Source organism: Schistocerca americana, chromosome 6 (assembly GCF_021461395.2).
Source record: "Schistocerca americana isolate TAMUIC-IGC-003095 chromosome 6, iqSchAmer2.1, whole genome shotgun sequence".
In the NCBI taxonomy this organism is placed as follows: domain Eukaryota; kingdom Metazoa; phylum Arthropoda; class Insecta; order Orthoptera; family Acrididae; genus Schistocerca; species Schistocerca americana.
In genome coordinates, this window is record NC_060124.1 from 197240638 (window position 1) to 197254184 (window position 13547).

General features: G+C 42.1%; 1 protein-coding gene across 1 annotated transcript in view; it reads left to right on the plus strand.

The window, feature by feature from the left end:
- Positions 1-13547, plus strand: part of LOC124620369 (transmembrane protein 62-like) — a 71200-nt gene that overhangs the window by 15054 nt on the left and 42599 nt on the right. Inside the window, exons 6-7 of the mRNA XM_047147039.1 lie at positions 8759-8914; positions 8996-9143. Coding sequence (XP_047002995.1) covers positions 8759-8914; positions 8996-9143 — 304 coding nt within the window. The remainder of the gene's footprint in view (positions 1-8758; positions 8915-8995; positions 9144-13547) is intronic.

The window sequence follows — 13547 nt, forward strand, 5'->3', positions numbered from 1 at the left end:
GGGTATCATTCAATAGTTCCACAGTTACAGATGCTCGTGCACTTTGTGCAGAAGTTTTGGAGTGGCCTTTGTATATGAAGAAAAGTGAAGTACCATTTTTAAAAGCAAAGTAGTGTTTTTTTGCAAATGATATTGTGGCTGCCTTTGGCTGTAAATTTATTTGTTTATAAAAGCCAGTATTGTAATTTTGGATGTGTGGCCATTATCAAGTGTAATACTGCAAAATTGTGCTTTAGCACACGTCAAAACCAAAATAATGTCTGACGTATGTGCATATGGACATGTGTACAAGTCGGACATTTTTTTAGGTTTTGACATGTGCTAAAGCACAGTCTTACAGTATTCCACTTAATAATATCCACACAGCTGAAATAACAATTGTGGCTTTTTACATAAATAAAGAAATTTACTGTCAGAGGTGACCATGATGTCATCCACAAAATTTTATGTGGCTGTGAACCCCAGCTGTTTGAATTTAATCAATACTGCATTACACCAGAAAAAAATCCACTGAAGACCCCTTAAATTACAAGAAGAAGTAAGTCTGGAGCATAAATAAATACTGAATTGCAGTCAGAAAATGTTGTTTGTATTTATGAAATGAATATTTATATACTTACTGCAAAAAATGACCTCTCCTAAAAACTAGTTGATTATAAACACATTTTGTGCAGTATCAGATGCTTCACTTCCTGGTTTCTTGTTTGAAAACAACTTCCATTTTTAAATTTTCAGTTGGCCACATTCTTATGACATCTGTTATAGTAATCAAAACTAATGAACTTTTCATTTCATTTTCTGGTTTTCTGGCTCACTAATTTCCTGTGGCATGCGCAACTGGCTGGCTATATATTACTTTGCCTAATGTATTATTCAACCAAGTGTATTTCCACAAATTATGCATAAAAATAGTACTCAACAAATTATATCAGATTATATATTAGTACTTATATGTAATCCATATCACTAAAGAATACAAACACGGTAATTTTCTTAATGAAATTTGCTGTAAATAATGTATTCCACTTTTTCAACCTCCATCCATTTCACAAATTCAACGCAAGGAGTAAGAGAAAATTTGCATAAGACTTAAAAGTGCTTCATTAACCTCAAAATGTGCCACGATTCAAAAAAAAAAAAATTTTTTTTTGGATTATTATACACACTGAAAAAAAATGGAAAGGCAGCTTCTACAGCACAATGGGTGAAAACAAAATACATTTGAACTTTCCCAGAAATACATAAAAAGCCTGTTAAGTAAGAAAGATGAGCTTCTTATATAACAAAAGCAAGCAGAAAAATGTAGAGGTATTCTTACAGATTAGCTATGCATAACAATATATCATTCAGAAGGCACAGAAATTGAACAGATGCATCTTCATTGATAAAAGTTATTGTCCCATTACTGTAGACATAATATAAGGGAGGCTATATTTACAGAAAATGTGGAATGATGTCTCAGGGCAGAGCCCTTAATGTAAATTGCATGAACTGCTCTTTGAGTGCAGTACTTCGGTACAGATTTAAAAATATACAGTATTATGATCTGGCTGCATACAGATGCCACAACAGGAAATATTTTAAACTTAATTTAGCAATTAGGTATAGTATAATACTGACTCAGTAACACTATTGAGGGAGACTTTACTCAGCAGTCAGTGGGAATAGTTTACCTTGGATTCACAATTCCGAATCTCTGCCAGTGGATGTCTCAATAGAAGCAGATGAACTGGCATGGGTAGAACAGCGGAAATGTGGGAGAATTATCTTGCTGAACTGTCAAGTAAACCGTATTGTCTATCCAGCTGATAGGGCCATGTTGTTGTCGTTCAGTAGTGTAGATTTATTTGAAGTTGTCCAAAATTTGAAGCCTTGCACTTAGCCTGAGAAGATTTACTTTGATGAGCTTTGTCGGTTGCTTATGCTGTATTTCAGCCATTGAACCTATGTGGTATCAGACGGTTACAGCTTAAGTAGCACCTGCCATGCAGGGCACATGTTGTGTCATATGGGTAGACCTGCTGATGTCAAGTTGCAGTAAGTGGAGCAGTCCGGTGGTCCTGCAGAGTTAGGCCATCGCAGACCTAGCCTGGTGCTCGTGCTGAGAGGTGTCGTGTTCAGTCACTGGCCATCCATGCCAGCCAGGTGCTGAGTGTGCATATAGGCACTCTACTTCCCATAGTTAAATTCATACTGTGAGTTGGTTCCATTCACAGGGTTCTGTTCCCCAGTTGTCACCTAGGTGTCAAGTTGCAGCATTGTCGTGTTTTCTGCAGATACTAAAGTGGCGATAGAGGACAATCTTACGTGTGTGATGCCCCTGTTCCCTGCCCCCCCTTCCCCCCCCCCCCCCCCCCCCCCCCCCCCCATAGAGTTCACGATAGCCAACCTTCAACCTGGCATTTCTGCAATGCTGACAGGAACAGTGTGCCTACAGAAGAAGCAGCAGCAGTAGCAGCAGATGCAGGCTACAATTACCCAGAATGTAGACTTGCTTCATGCCCTTGCCCCATGGGGAGGGGGGAGGTGGTTGGTGGCCCAGCTTTCTGCCTCTGAGGCCATTTGCCAGCTTTGGAGAGCCTATGGAAATGTGGGAGAATTATCTTGCTGAACTGTCAAGTAAACCGTATTGTCTATCCAGCTGATAGGGCCATGTTGTTGTCATTCAGCAGTGTAGATTTATTTGAAGTTGTCCAAAATTTGAAGCCTTGCACTTAGCCAGAGAAGATTTCCTTTGATGAGCTTTGTCGGTTGCTTATGCTGTATTTCAGCCATTGAACCTATGTGGTATCATATGGTTACGGCTTAAGTAGCACCGAGTGCTCTGGGCAGTCGTATGCAGTGTGGATTACATGTTTACAAGGTCTCTGGTACAAGTGTCATTTTGAGCATTCCAAATGTGCTACCGCTTATGCAGGCTCACTAATTCCGGATGTAATTGTCAGGTTAGCTCCTAATCGTGAACTTCAGAGCAAGACATTGACCTTGTGTGACCTTCCTTTAGCCCACATTTCCCAAATTGCGCAATCACATGAGATTATGGCAGTGGCGAGGGACATCCTTTCTGATAATTGGCAGGTGGATGAATGAGGTGAGTGTGGTAAACAGCCATCAGTGCCCAGAGGGATACCCAAGGTGCCTCGCCTCCTTCCGAGTCACCTTGTATTGCTGCCATTGATGATGCTTTTGGAGAGGCATTGTGGCATGGCCTGTCTTCATCCATAGTGAGCTTGGTGAATTCATGCCACTCACAATGTAGTTATGCCAGTGGTGTTTTTTGGGTCCTCAACATCATTCGCCCATCATTCGTTGGGCGAGCCAGTTATCCTGCCCCCATTGTCATTTGTAATTAAGTTCACTGTGACTGCCAGCACATGGAGGCCATGTGTGTGGTAATAGACCATTTTGTAACTGTTTGTGACAGTCAATGGGCCGTGAGTCAGTCCTTGGATGCCTCAGTGTTCTCACTAGACTCTGGGACTGTTTCTGACACCCCGTGCATGTTGCCCTACCATATTTTTCTGACATTGATTGTGGATGGGTGGCTGGTCAAATTTCAAATCGATCTAGGAGCCTCAGTGAACCTCATTAATTTGGATACGGACAGGACCTTGGGGTATCTGGAGTTGCAATGGTCATTCTGTTGGTTAAGTCTTACAGTAAAAAGTGCATTCTCTTGCAAGGATGATTTTCCATCTCTATGTGTTACAAAAATGTGGAGCAACAACTTGCTTTGTTAGTGGTCAATTCACCATTGGTACAAAATTTCTTTGCAGTCAGTGCTTTTTCTGTTTTCTGCTTTCAGATTGTAATTGGAGTGCATTTAATGCATCAGTCCACTTCCTTTTCATGATTTAGAGTCCTTACTGCTGTCCTATGGCCTGCTGTGTAAGAATACCTTAGGCCAGGCTGAAAATTTTGAGACAGATGTTTTTCTTAAGCTGTCGGCAGTTGCAAAATTTTGCCTTTGCTTTTGCCTTTACAAATGTCTGCTTGTGTCTGTGTGTGTGCGGATGGATATGTGTGTGTGTGTGCGCGAGTGTGTACCTGTCCTTTTTTCCCTCTAGGGTAAGTCTTTCTGCTCCCGGGATTGGAATGACTCCTTACCCTCTCCCTTAAAACCCACATTCGCTTTCAACAATACTGCTGCTACAAAATCCACCGTTTCCAGTTCACAAACAGTTCCTTTCAGCTATTAAACAGCCATTTCGGCTAGTTCCAATAACTTTCGCTTTCTTTTTTTTTCCCATTTCCGTTTTTCCCACATCACTGATCTTTTTCAGCCGCTTCCCACAGGTTTTAACGTCATTATTTCTTCGTCAGACAATTGTTAGCATCGTTTTCACAATCTGCCACCACAAAACCACTCCTTTTAATACATTTACACGCAGTTTTTTTGAAATTTTCCTGAATTGCTCCACCCTTTAACGTGTTTTGGCGGCAACACAACCACATAACCTTTGTGCACATCCTTGTCTACCAACCCAAGTTCACCACAGGATCAACATAGCCCAGCTATAACCAACACCTTTTTGCCTTTTTTCACACCAGATCTCCAGTTGTTTTCTAGTTCACCTTATCTCTCGCCATATATTTTTATTTTCATTTTCATTTCAGCCTCATGTTACACTTTCCACCTTCTAATACCATGTCACCCTCACAACATCCCCACAACGACCCCATTAAGTTTTATTTACATTCCCTCCGCAAACATGCCTTCGCCCTAGCCAGATTACACTCCCATATTTTATTTTCTCAGGCTTGTCTGACATTTGGCATTACCCCCAAAGGGCTGTAATCCTTCTTTCCATCAGTCCCTATACCAGTTCCAAACTGAACAATCCATTGCCCTCACCCACCTAATCCTTCACCACACATCAACTCAGCCAATGAACACACCCGTCAACTCCTATCCTTATTAAAAGTCCTCAATCTTTTCTCTCCCACATCCACACCGGCTGTTCAGAGCATCCTCCTACAGACCAATCGCAAATTAGAACAGCATGCCACCCTCCACCTCAAAAAAACTATCCAATCTCCTGGTTTCCCACCTCCGGAAAGGCAACTCACTCACCCTTCACAACCTTTCCAGCAAACCTCAACCTCCTCTCATTGCACACAGACCCAGTCTCTCCCATCTACTCAATCTCCCACTTCCAGCTCCACTCCCCCCAAAACCTTAAAATTCCAATCAACACAATCTGGAACCACAACACCCTAATTCAGTAGTTAAACTTTCCTCCAAATCTCTCTCCCAATCCGAAACCTCTGTCTTATCCAAAGGCCTCACCTTCAGCCCCACTCCCAGATTCAACCAAACAACCCTTGTCAAAGATTTACTGTCCTACACTCGTACTCTCTGCCGGAAATATCACTTTGCCACGAAGAAAAATGATCTAATCCTACTCCTAATGGTCCAACTCCCCAAGACACTATCCAAATTGAACCCTGCCTGGAACAATTCCGTCCTCCGTCACAGCGGGACCCACCTCCTCTTCCTCAAAATCACCCTCTCCAAACTTTCCAGGAATTTCTGACTTCCAGCCTTGCTTCTCAATCCTTCTTGAAAAACCTTAATCCTACTCCCAACATCACCACTGCTGAAGCCCAGGCTATCCGTGATCTGAAGGCTGACCGATCCATCGTCATTCTTCCGGCGGACAAGGGTTCCACAACCGTGGTACTTGATCATCGGGAGTATGTGGCTGAGGGACTGCGTCAGCTTTCAGACGACACTACATACAAAGTTTGCCAAGGTAATCCCATTCCTGATGTCCAGGCAGAGCTTCAAGGAATCCTCAGAACCTCAGGCCCCCTACAAAACCTTTCACCTGACTCCATCAACCTCCTGACCCCACCAACACCCCGCACCCCTACCTTCTACCTTCTTCCTAAAATTCACAAACCCAATCATCCCGGCCGTCCCATTGTAGCTGGCTACCAAGCCCCCACAGAACGTATCTCTGCCTACGTAGATCAACACCTTCAACCCATTACATGCAGTCTCCCATCCTTCATCAAAGACACCAACCACTTTCTCGAACGCCTGGAATCCCTACCCAGTCTGTTACCCCCGGAAACCATCCTTGTAACCATTGATGCCACTTCCTTATACACAAATATTCCGCACGTCCAGGGCCTCGCTGCGATGGAGCACTTCCTTTCACGCCGATCACCTGCCACCCTACCAAAAACCTCTTTCCTCATCACCTTAGCCAGCTTCGTCCTGACCCACAACTTCTTCACTTTCGAAGGCCAGACATACCAACAATTAAAGGGAACAGCCATGGGCACCAGGATGGCCCCCTCGTATGCCAACCTATTCATGGGTCGCTTAGAGGAAGCCTTCATGGTTACCCAGGCCTGCCAACCCAAAGTTTGGTACATATTTATTGATGACATCTTCATGATCTGGACTCACAGCGAAGAACAACTCCAGAATTTCCTGTCCAACCTCAACTCCTTTGGTTCCATCAGATTCACCTGGTCCTACTCCAAATCCCATGCCACTTTCCTTGACGTTGACCTCCACCTGTCCAATGGCCAGCTCCACACGTCCGTCCACATCAAACCCACCAACAAGCAACAGTACCTCCATTATGACAGCTGCCACCCATTCCACATCAAACGGTCCCTTCCCTACAGCCTAGGTCTTCGCGGCAAACGAATCTGCTCCAGTCCGGAATCCCTGAACCATTACACCAACAACCTGAAAACAGCTTTCTCATCCTGCAACTACCCTCCCGACCTGGTACAGAAGCAAATCACCAGAGCCACTTCCTCATCTCCTCAAACCCAGAACCTCCCACAGAAGAACCCCAAAAGTGCCCCACTTGTGACAGGATACTTTCCGGGACTGGATCAGACTCTGAATGTGGCTCTCCAGCAGGGATACGACTTCCTCAAATCCTGCCCTGAAATGAGATCCATCCTTCATGAAATCCTCCCCACTCCACCAAGAGTGTCTTTCCGCCGTCCACCTAACCTTCGTAACCTCTTAGTTCATCCCTATGAAATCCCCAAACCACCTTCCCTACCCTCTGGCTCCTATCCTTGTAACCGCCCCCGGTGTAAAACCTGTCCCATGCACCCTCCCACTACCACCTACTCCAGTCCTGTAACCCGGAAAGTGTACACGATCAAAGTCAGAGCCACGTGTGAAAGCACCCACGTGATTTACCAACTGACCTGCCTACACTGTGAAGCTTTCTATGTGGGAATGACCAGCAACAAACTGTCCATTCGCATGAATGGACACAGGCAGACAGTGTTTTTTGGTAATGAGGATCACCCTGTGGCTAAACATGCCTTGGTGCATGGCCAGCACATCTTGGCACAGTGTTACACCGTCCAAGTTATCTGGATACTTCCCACTAACACCAACCTGTCAGAACTCCGGAGATGGGAACTTGCCCTTCAGTATATCCTTTCTTCTCGTTATCCGCCAGGCCTCAACCTCCGCTAATTTCAAGTTGCCGCCACTCATACCTCACCTGTCTTTCAACAACATCTGTGCCTCTTTGCTTCCGCCTCGACTGACATCTCTGCCCAAACTCTTTGCCTTTACAAATGTCTGCTTGTGTCTGTGTATGTGCGGATGGATATGTGTGTGTATGTGAGTGTATACCTGTCCTTTTTTCCCCGTAAGGTAAGTCTTTCCGCTTCCGGGATTGGAATGACTCCTTACCCTCCCCGTTAAAACCCACATCAATTCTACTAGGGGGACTAAAATGGTGTGGTTTTAAAAGCAAGGATGGAGTCATATATTAATAGTAGAAAACATCGTGTCACATTAACGAATGATACAACAGGAGTAAAACTGAATTCGAAGTAGAGAAACATCAAATATGGTGCCATGCTTGGTTTGGTGCTTGGTGTAATCCTGTTCTTGGCTTGCACAAATGATTTACTTGGAACATTGGAGGATCTTTAAAAATTGTGATGTTTGCTGATGATGCACATATACTGACAAAAAGGCCAGACACATCCATATCAGACACAGGAGAATAATGCTTAAAACTGGTTCTCAGCAGACAGGTTAACATAAATATTACAATGATTAGAAATAATATAATTCCATACAAACAAAAACAACAAGATGTGCTAGAATTGGAGATCAACAGGAACACGCTGGATGAGGCTCCATGTCTGATGTTCTTAGTCATCTAGATGGATAACAAACAGAGATAGCACCAGCATATGAATAAGGTAAACTAAGTGCTCCAGCTGACTTTTATATGAATCTGCTAGCGTACTTTGCATACTTACACTCAATATTGTACTGTGGCATAATCTTCTGGGGCAGTGCAGCTAAGATAAAAAAAAATAGTTATTCTACAGAAGTGTAAAGTAATAACAGTAATAATATTCTGTACAGCTGATACAATAATAATATTCTATAAAGTTGATAACTGAAATCTTGCTTAGTCTCATGAGGAACTTGAGGATTCTTACACATAAGTGCCAATACATGTATTTCATAATATGTGTGTGGGTAATGAAAAGAGTGAAATTAGACTGAATTATTTCGTATTAATCATTACCAAAAAAAAATCCACATTTTCATTCCTTTATAGTATTATTTCACTTACAAGTTGTCACTCCGCTTTTTTTAAAAAATAATTTGACGTCCATCTTGTTATTTGCAACTTCACGGATCGCAGTAAGTAGACTTTTTGATTACTTTCACATGTTTTTGTTAACTCGTTGTCAGGATTCTTTCCTGAAAGTTTGAAATAATTTCACTACAATGTTGCAGATATCGTTTAGGTGTTATGGATCATGGGTTGTTTTCTTTTGTTGATGTTGTGCATCGAGACTGGCCTGTTGTGTTGGTTACCAATCCAAAACATCTCTTATACACACTACCAGGAAGAGAACCATTAGAAAGGATACACACTTCAACCCATATAAGGCAAGACATTTATACCTAGAAATTATGATGCTTAATAATTTTGTTGTCACATTATAACTATAATGCATTTTGTTATTTCAGAATATTAGCATTTTCTTTGGCACCTCTTGAAAAAGTACAAGTTACATTGGACAAAGAAATTTGGCAAGACTGTGTACACATAGAGGGCCCATTGTTTGTTGCCAACTGGAGTCCTGACAAATTTAACTCTGGAATATATGAGATAACAGTAAGTCAGATGTAAACTAAATGTTTCTGAAGTATAGACTGGATTTATTATTACTGTTATAACAAACTGTAAGTTTGTAATAAGTTTGGCTCTTTAAAACAAATGTTTTGAACTTTTACTGCCAAGTGTATCTATCAACTGCAAACACTGGATAAATATAAAGAAATAAAAACAGAGTTAAATGAGCAAGGCTCTGTAGATATTGTTAATTGTAAAAATATGATTGTTGCAGTTAATCGGGAGATGAAAAACTAGCAACCATTTCACCCCTCTTGCTGTTGGGGATACTGTGTTAGTCCAACACGGGGCTCTTGTCTCATTTCCTCTTTGTGCAGTTATCACTGTCAAATCTCCTCCCTGGACAGGAATTTTTCTAGTTATAGAGACAGTTAGCTCTTAACTCATGTGGTGACTCTTCTGTAAAGTATTCTACGAGGTGTGGTCTCTGGGATGTCTATGTTTAAACTGAGATTTAAAGTATACATCATTTGAAAATTTTAATTTAAGTTATCAAACAATGGAAACTCGAGGTAGGAATATCAACAATGTAGGAAAAGACAGATAGCTACTTATCGTAAAGAAAACACATCAAGTTGTAGACAGGCACGATAAAAAGACACTCACTTATAGCTTTCAGCCACAGCCTTCATCAGTAAAAGACACACACATATGCACCATTCACACACGCACACACACACACACACACACACACACACACACACACACACACACACACACACACACACTTGCAAGGAAGCAAGTACACATCACCTTCACACGACCGCCAACTCCAGCACCTCGGGCCTGGCACAGGCATTGGCGGTCGTGTGTGTGTGTGTGTGTGTGTGTGTGTGTGTGTGCGCGTGCGCGCGCGCTCGCACGTGTGTGTGTTTTGCTGATGAATGCTGTGGCTTCATTGTTGATTTTATTGCACTAAATAATTTGTGCAGTATATAATATGTTTTTGTGTGGTTTCTTGAATATCATACTAAACATACTGTTACAAGCGAATTTTACATTCAGAGAAATTGTATTAGCTCTGTAGCAAGTAAATGTTCACGCACAACTGAATTCCAGACATTAAACATGTAAATAAAACTTGCACCTCCTAAGTACATCTACATCTACATATATACTTCAGTAGCCACCAAGCGGTGTGTGGCGGAGGGCACAATTCGCGTCAAAGTCATATTTCCCCCCTTCTGTTCCACTCGCAGATCTCGCGAGGGAAAAACGAGTGTCTGAACACCTCAGTACGATCTCTTATTTCCCCTATCTTTGAATGGTGATCATTGCGCGATTTGAAAGTTGGTGGTAATAATATATGCTCTACATCCTCGGTGAAGATCAGATATCGGAATTTAGTGAACAGCCCCTTCCGTTTAGTGCACCATCTATCTGCAAGTGTGTCCCACTTCAAACTTTCTATGAGATTTGTAATGCTCTCGCAATGGCTAAATCTACCAGTCACGAATCTTGCCACTCTCTACCTACTCAGTCTCTTGAATCAGACCCAACTGGTAAGGGTCCCATACAGACGAACAATACTCCAAGACTGGACGAACTAACGTATAGTAAGCTATTACTTTTGTTGAAGGACTGCATCGCTTCAGGATTCTACCAATAAACCGCAATCTAGAGTTCGCCTTACCTGTTACTTTTGTAATCTGATCATTCCCTTTGAGATCATTTCGAATAGTCACACCCAGATACTTGACGGACAGTACTGCTTCCAAAGATTGGGCATTTATTTTGTACTTGTACATTAATGGGGACTTTTGCCTTGTTATATGCAGTAGGTTACACTTACTAATATTGAGATATAACTGCCAGTCATTACACCACGCATTTATTTTCTGCAAATCCTCTATTGATTTGTTCACAACTTTCATGTGAATCTACTTTCCTGTAGACTACAGTATCAATGGCAAACAGTCTAAGGCCGCTGTCAATACCATCAACCAGATCATTTATGTAAATCGTAAAAAGCAGAGGACCTATTACGCTGCCCTGGGGCACACCTGAAGTTACACTTGTTTCTGTTGAAGTCACCCCATTCAGGACGACATACTGCTCCCTGTCTGTTAGAAAACTTTCTGTTCAACTGCATATGTCATCGGATAGACCGTAAGCGCACACTTTTTGTAGCAAGCGAAAGTGAAAGAACTGAGTCGAACGCCTTTTGAAAGTCGAGAAATATGGCATCAACCTGGGAGCCGGTATCTAGAGCCTGTTGTATATCATGCACAAAGAGGGACAGCTGTGTCTCGCATGACCGCTGTTTCCTAAAACCGTGCTGGTTTCTGCAGATGAGCTTCTCCGAGTCTAGAAAGGCCTTTATGTCTGAACACTAAATATGTTCCATGATTCTACAACAAATCGATGTCAGTGAAATTGGCCGGTAATTGTGTGCATCTGATTTTCTACCCTTTTTATAGATTGCTATTACCTGGGCCTTCTTCCCATCCCGTGGAACTGTTCCAGTGGTCTCTGATAGGTGATGTATAAGAATGGTGCTATATTTGTAGCATAGTCAACATAAAATCTTACGGGTATACCGTCTGGACCAGATGCCTTCCTGGCATCTAAGGATCTTAACTGTTTTACAATCCCAGATACACTAAACACTATGTCAGCCATCATTTCATTTGTTCGATAATTGAAAGGTGGAATGGTTCTGCAGTCCTCAACCATACTACCGTAAACGAGTTTTTGAAAGCTAGGTTTAGAATTTCGGCCTTCTGTTTATCATCATCAGTTACATTACCCATACTGTCAGCAAGAGAAGGTATTAAATTATTTGTAGCGTTTATAGATTTTACGTACGACCAAAATTTTTGGGGTTACTTTTAGAAACTTCAGATAAAATATTGCTTTCAAATTCGTTGAAAGAATCTCTCATTGTCCTTCTGACAGCTGCTTTCATTTTGCACAATTTCTGTTTGTCAGCGGGGCAGTGACTACATTTAAAACGACTGCGAAATTTTCTGCTTTCTCAGCAACTTCCTAATATGTTTGTTGTACCAAGGTACTTTTGCTAGGCACACATTTCTCTAGTACGTGGTGGACAATACCTTTAGATTCCAACCAAAGATGCTCAATATCTTTGTGTCCCGCAGTGAATGCTTGGAGCTGACTATGAAGACATTCATTAATTACACTTTTATTTGCTTTCCCAAACAAGAAAACTTTACGCTGTTTTTTTGCAACTTCCACTGACATAGAAGCCACAATGACATTATGGTCACTAATCCTTTCTTCTAGATTAACTTCCTCAAAAAGATCAGGTCTGTTTGTCACCAAGATATCTAATATGGTCCAATCCCAAGTTGTTTTTCTAACCAATTGCCCAAGGTTGTACGTTGAGAGTGCTCCTAGAATAACTTCACACGGATCTTTGCTTCTGCCATCTGTGATAAATGTGTAATTTTCCCAGTCAATGGATGCTAGATTAAAGTCTCCACCTATAACTAATGGATAATTTGGATATTTACTTCCTATGTACTCAAGACTTTCCCTGAAACATTCTGCGATGTTTGTTGTGGGTGCTGGTGGTTTATAAAAACATCCTAATACAATTGTCAGTCCTTGTCTGATTGACAGCTTTATCCAGACTATTTCACAGTCTGACCCAGTATCGATCTCAACTGTGTTTAAACAGCTTTTAACTGTAATGAACACACCATCTCCCATAGCATTAGTCCTATCCTTCCTAAAAATTGTCCAATCTGAGTCAAAATTTCACTGCTTTTTATGTCTGGTTTCAACCAGCTTTTGGTACCTAATACAGTATTGGCATTGCTACTCTTTATTTTGGAGATTAACTCTGGGATTTTGCTACAGACCCTTCATCCTTTGGACTGACCTGTTTAGGCAAACTAACAATTTTTACAGTTGGCACACCCACATCAGTGCCATGAACTGGTAATTTTTCAGGCCAGCGGTTTGTTCCCCGTGGGGAGGGACCTAATCTAAAAAAAAAACCCCTTTTGCATGCCACAAGTACTGTGCTACCCATGTAGCTGCTTCCTGTGTGTAGTGCACCCCTGATCTATCAAGGAGCATCCTACAACCTTCCACCCCATAGCGTAGGTCAAGGAATCTACAACCATTTTCACCACAGTCGATGTAGCCTCTGGTTTATATTCTCCACTTGACTCTAAACCAGAGGACCCTGGTCCACCCTGGGTACGATGCTGCAGATCTTCAGCTTGGCTTCCACTCCTTGAGAGATGGAGGCCCTTTCACCAATTTAGCCAGCCGTCTAAAGGACCCAAGTATTTCCTCGGAACCTCGACGACAGGCATTGTTGGTGCCGACATGTGCGACAATCTGCAGCTGGCTGTAGCCTGCACACTTCATAGCCGCCAACCTCTTCCACATCCCGGACAAGTCCCCCCAGCA